Below are 6,000 nucleotides of genomic sequence, written 5' to 3'. Positions count from 1 at the left end.
ATCCAACTTTAAATTTATATAAAAGTTGTTCATAAAAACAAATATATATTTTTATATATATTTAGTTGGGGAATGTAATTATTTTTTGTCGACCAATCAAATGAGTAACTTGCTCAAATTTGAATTGGCGATGCGCGGATTTTCAGTCCTCTTACATAATTTCACTCTTTTTATCGTATATGAGACCAAAACTCTTGATTTTTTCACTGTGCGGCTTCCAAACATGCATATAGAAGAAAAAAAAATGTAAAAAATATTCTGATATTCTTCCTTCACTCACAAGAAATCTAATCAATGATCGATCAAAATGGATAAAATTCCAAACAATTTTTATGCCAAGCTTTTTTGCTGGCCCCCAATTTAGTGGAGAGAGTTTCAGAAACTCAAATGAATCAGAATATGGAATTTAATATATATGGGATCACGAACCATATTTTTCACTATGGGAAGATGAATATGACCTGTAACAGACACCGGAAATAGTGGTAATTATGAATGGAAAAGGGCTATGGGTATAAAAATGTCTTTCATCTATTTATTGGACCTAAAATGTCATTGATCATTCATTTTTAGGTCCAAAAATGACATTTTCTTTAACGGAAAAGGGTATGAGGGGCATTTTTGTAAAATTTTCAATAGTTCGAGCGCATTTTAAGACCTTTTATGTAATTAAAATTCTGTTAAATAAATTTTAATTTATAATTAATTTAAAATAATTAAATTGTAACCAATAGATGACCGTCACGTGTTTAAAAAATTATTCAAATTATTTAATTAAAATTATGTTAAAGAAAAAGTCATTTTTGGAACTAAAGATCGATGACAAGAGCATTATTGGTTAAATTAATGTTGATTTATTTATTAAATTGTAACCAATAATGCTCTTGTCATCGATCTTTAGTTTCAAAAATGACCTTTTCTTTAACATAATTTTAATTAAATAATTTGAATATTTTTTTTAAACACGTGGTGGCCATCTATTGGTTACAATTTAATTATTTTAAATTAATTATAAATTAAAATTTATTTAACAGAATTTTAATTAAATAATTTGAATAAATTTTTAAACACGTGGCGGTCATCTATTAGTTAATATTTAATTATTTAAAATTAATTATAAATTAAAATTTATTTAACAAAATTTCAATTAAATGATTTAAATAATTTTTAAACACGTGGCGGTTATCTATTGGTTATAATTTAATTATTTTAAATTAATTATAAATCAAAATTTATTTAACAAAATTTTAATTACATAAAAGGGCCTAAAATGCGCTTGAACTATTGGAAATGGTACAAAAATGCCCCTCATAATCTTTTCCGTTAAAAAAAAGGTCATTTTTGGACCTAAAGGTATTGCCAAGGGCATTTTAGGCCTAATAAATGAATGAGAGACATTTTTGTACCATTTTCAATAGTTTGAGGGTATTTTAGGTCCTTTAATTTTTCGAATTATAAAACCTTTTAAGGATGATAGCTATTAACATTAACAAATGAATAAAGTTATATATATCCATCTAAGAATTTTTTAATCACTCAAAAGATATTTACAGTTTTCTTAAAATGTGAAATTTAAAATTTTGATAATAGAATAACCTACGTACGTATTGCAACAACAGATAAAATTGGCGTGATAAAGTGAAAAATTCTTAAACGAATACTAATGATAGTCACCCCTCTCTAATCTTCAAAGAACAAAAGGACTTCTTTTGAAGGAAAACTCTTTCATTCCACTTGGGAATAAATCATAACGCAAGCTAGAACTGCATTATTCTATGCTTAGGAAAAAGTATAGTGGGGACAATTGTTCCATCAACATTATAGCTAGCTTAAAGTACTCTTTGATTATCTTAACATATAATATTTCATTTATTTTATATATAAAGAAAAGAAAGTGTATTTTTTAGAGGGGAAAAAGTTCATGATAGTCTAGCCTATAATCTAGTTGTTAATAACCTTTTCAACCAAGCAATTGATCCGAAGAACAAGAATCATTTTCTCCTGGAGTTTAAATTACAATTATTATATTTTTAATCCCACATGAGTCATGATTTTCTTTTCTTTTTACTACTTTAATTAGATCTAATGATTCACTTAGCCTCAGATTTCATAACCTGGCCTACTTTAATTTAAAAAGCGTAATTTTTTATTGCATGATGAATAATTTAGTCATGAAGCGGCTTGTGCATTTTGTATGATTAAGGTGGGTAATATTCTTATTTATGGGAAAAAATAATTTTCCTTTTCCAATGGAGTACTATAAGTTGCTTTGCAAAATAAAACAAACAAACCAAAAAAAAGTACTAACAGAAACTGTTCGTCTTTTTTTTTGTGCCGACACATTAGAGGAACCAGAACGCCAGGAAACAAGCAGATTGACATTGATATTAGATCATACCAATGTGTTAGTTAAATTGTTTCCAAATAAAGAGTTACTCCTACATTAAGTGATCGTATTTGCTATCACCTTATTTCTTGAAATCGAGTAACAATTTGAATTTTATGAATTTTAAATTCTAAAATAGTCACATCAGATAGTAATTAGATTTAATATTTAATTTATTAATATAAAATTTAAATTAAAGTTAGTGAATTCTATCAAAAAGTTAACTTGCCCAATTGCCCCCTGAGTTGAAACCAACCCAACAAGTTAAGGATTCATCATAAACTAATTCATTTTAATTGTTAATTCTAGTCAATTTATCATAATCTTTTCCCTTTTATACCGGTTTAGGGCCGACAATATGAGTTACGGTGAGTGAACCTGGCACAATAAATTAGAAATACATTAACAAAATTAAATTATGGAAAATTTGATCATCAATTACAATCACTTCTTGAAGATATATCTGTTGATCTTTCTTTGAAAGAATCTCAATTTTTTTCCATTCCATAGGCTTTAATCTCATAAACAAGTAGTAATTAATCAAATCATTTAAGTACCAAAATTCAAACAATAATACAACTTTCTTTTTTGGGGCATATTAATTATTGTTTTCTTCAATCTATGTATATTTACAAACCGAAAAAAAAATAGAAGAAAAATTTCAAGTTTTCCTTGAGAACCTTTACCATAGTGAAGAAAATTCTTGACAAAAAAAAAATTAATAACAAACTCAAATTGAGATTTAGTTATGCTTCATGATTTACAGCCTCAGAAATGCTCTCTAAATGAGGCCTCCATACTCCGACTCTTCCTCTTCTTCTTTCTCTTTGTGTTGAGACTTTTTCAGACAAGATTTCACTCAAATATTGATCATTAGACACCATCAAATTGTTACTACTACCATTTATATTATTATTAATATGATGACCTTGTGATGATGATGATGATGATGATGAAGATGAAGATCTTGTTTTCTTCTTCCTTGTTGTTGTTGATGATGATGATGATTTCGAACGATTTTTTTCACTTGAAGAAGTAGGAATTGGCATGAGGAAATAAATCTTGCCACGTTTAAGTTCAGCATCCGGAGGAACTACTACGATTTTCGGACAAACTCCTCCTCCTTCTGAGGAATAATAAGATGATGATGGCTTTTTAAGAACATGTTTAGGGTAAATCTTCATGATTTCTGCTGCTTTTATGCTCCCACTAATCTCTTCAACTTTGCCATTAGCATGAACTATTCGAATTACATCAAGTGCCCCACATGGTAGTATGCAAGATATGCAACATCTTATTGTGTTCTTCATGATGGCTAGCTAGCTATTTTTATCTTTATTTTCCAAAAGGAGGAGGAGGAAAAGGAGAAGAGAAAGAGAAAGAGAAAGAAAAGTCTCTTTTCTTGTGTTTATAATGAGAGCAAAAGAAGAAGTGAAGAGAGGGGAGGGATATTGTACTGGTATCAATATCAATCAACTTGGTATAGTTTTTTGTTACTACAAATGATGATTTTATTATATGCTTTGGGGCTTACCAGCTTCTTCTTTTTTCCTTCTCTTTTTGTGGATACTTTTTTTCCGGGTGGGTTGGGGGGTAGAATATGAGTTACAGGTTCGGCCAGCAATAATTTTAATTTAAATAAAAGTTGATTCAATATTTATAGCTCTATGAGTTCAATCTTTAAGATTCTTAATTAGAATTGAACTTATTATATTTTTAAAGTTATGAGTTCATATATATTTACTATATATGTTTATATTTTTAGAGGATGCTTACACATATATTTATACTATGCATTGAATGTATTGGATTCAGATAATCAAACTCGATATTAATACTCTACTGTGTATGTCTTTGATTCTAAATTTTATATTTATCTTAAGAAATCTATTGAATATGCACTAATATTAATTTAAAGCTAATAACTTAAAAGGACTAAAATCTCAAACTCCTAGATTTCAATTCTCGGCTCAGCTCTACTTTTTCTTTAATTTTGTTCTTTGAGCTTTTGCATAATTTTTTAAAATTGAAATCCTTGCTCGGGGTTGGAAATGAATGGCATGAATAATTGCACCTCATTTTGTACTTTGCCTTTTGTATCGATCATTCAGGGCCCTTTGCCATTCATTTCCATTCTCCTGTAGCCCTTAATTTGCTGAGTTTAATTAATAATGGGAGTTGGCTGCCTTATCTATGCATGAAACTTGGATGACCCCACGTTTGTACATGATTGGAATTGACATGTCACCACTGGTGGGGGCCAAGTACATTTGCTCTATGATGACGTGTCTGAATCAGAATTCGACACCTGTCGAGTGACATTTCGTTGAATTCTCCTGGTTTAGAGTAGGTGAAGAAGCTAATTAGTGTAGGGTCCTTATTCAAGAAAGGGCCAAAGAGAAATACTTGTGATAGAAGAATACTGTTTTACAATATGGAGAAGGTTTCATTTGGTCCCTAGCTAATTAGGTTTAATTAAGAGTGAAAAGGAAATTGTTTTTTTTTTTTTTGCTATTTGTTGGAGTGGGTGGAAAAATAATTAATAAGGAGATATGGGGCATAAAAAGATCTTCTTTTGATACGAGTTTCTTTTCTTCTTTTTTTCAATATTCCCAAGCAAATCATGTGGGTTTGTGGTTTTCATGGGAAAGTTAAGTGTTTATGGACTCTTTTTACTCATCTCAAGTACAGAGTTGATTTATGTTTTAGGATATATATATAGTGCTTTGACTAATGTGAAGTTGCTTGTCCTATTTACCCTAGAAACATGAACTTCCAGCCACAAAACCAATGTGCATTTTTTCCATCATTACCCAATATTAATAGTCAATTAAGAGAGGAAAAAAAAGAAAAGAAATACACGCAATATATCCTAATCTCAAATCTAGTTGGACTTTCAAGATTTCATCCCTTTTTAAACTTGAAGAATTTACATGATTCCAAACCCAAGTACTCATGTTTTTCAATAGTAGTTAGTATATTCAAATCCAACATCATGACACAAAAGAAAGTGGTTCAATCTGATCTATATATCCAAAGTGAAAAAGTTGTAACATGATTGATTTGATGTGCAAAACATTTTCATATAATAATCGACCATGACATTGATTTACTTAGGGGGCCAAGAAATGAAGCTTTGCTTAGAGCAACAAGGTAAAAAAACATCTCAAAAGGTACTTTAAAATTATAGATAGCTTACACCTTATAAATCAATTTGAGTTTTTGCTAGGTTAATTTTGGTTGTCCCATCAAAGTTATGGCCCAGTCATTAAATGGTTCAGATATGGATGTTAGTGGGCAACATGTGAGAGGATGGAGAGAAGGGTCCATATGTGGGTCTAGGGAAGAGTGGGTGGGGGTGGGGGGTTAGAGAAGGGGTGTTTTACTTTTAGACATGTATCAATCTTCAATCCTCATGATAAAATCTAGGATTGAATCCTTAGATATGTGATTTGTAGTTGATTAAGTGACTAATGGTAACCTATTGTTACCTCAACTTTGTAAAGAAATTTTAGGCTATCAATGTAATTTTACCTATCGTTTTCCCATGTTTTGTAGGTTATTCATTCATGATTTTTTTAAAATTTACTTATAGTTAAATTTTATATAAGGTG

At 29.6% G+C, this 6,000-nt stretch overlaps 1 protein-coding gene across 1 annotated transcript; it reads right to left on the bottom strand.

The window, feature by feature from the left end:
• Window positions 1–3,034: 3,034 nt before the first annotated feature.
• LOC129873447 (uncharacterized) lies at window positions 3,035–3,920 on the bottom strand. Its single transcript, XM_055948546.1, has one exon. The coding sequence runs from the start codon at window positions 3,694–3,696 to the stop codon at window positions 3,133–3,135; it is 564 nt and encodes a 187-aa protein (XP_055804521.1). The 5' UTR covers window positions 3,697–3,920; the 3' UTR covers window positions 3,035–3,132.
• Between the last annotated feature and the right edge of the window lie 2,080 nt (window positions 3,921–6,000).

The sequence above is a fragment of the Solanum dulcamara genome, chromosome 11 (assembly GCF_947179165.1).
Source record: "Solanum dulcamara chromosome 11, daSolDulc1.2, whole genome shotgun sequence".
Lineage (NCBI taxonomy): Eukaryota > Viridiplantae > Streptophyta > Magnoliopsida > Solanales > Solanaceae > Solanum > Solanum dulcamara.
Note: the sequence above shows the minus strand (reverse complement) of the source record. Positions and strands in the feature narration are given on the sequence as shown.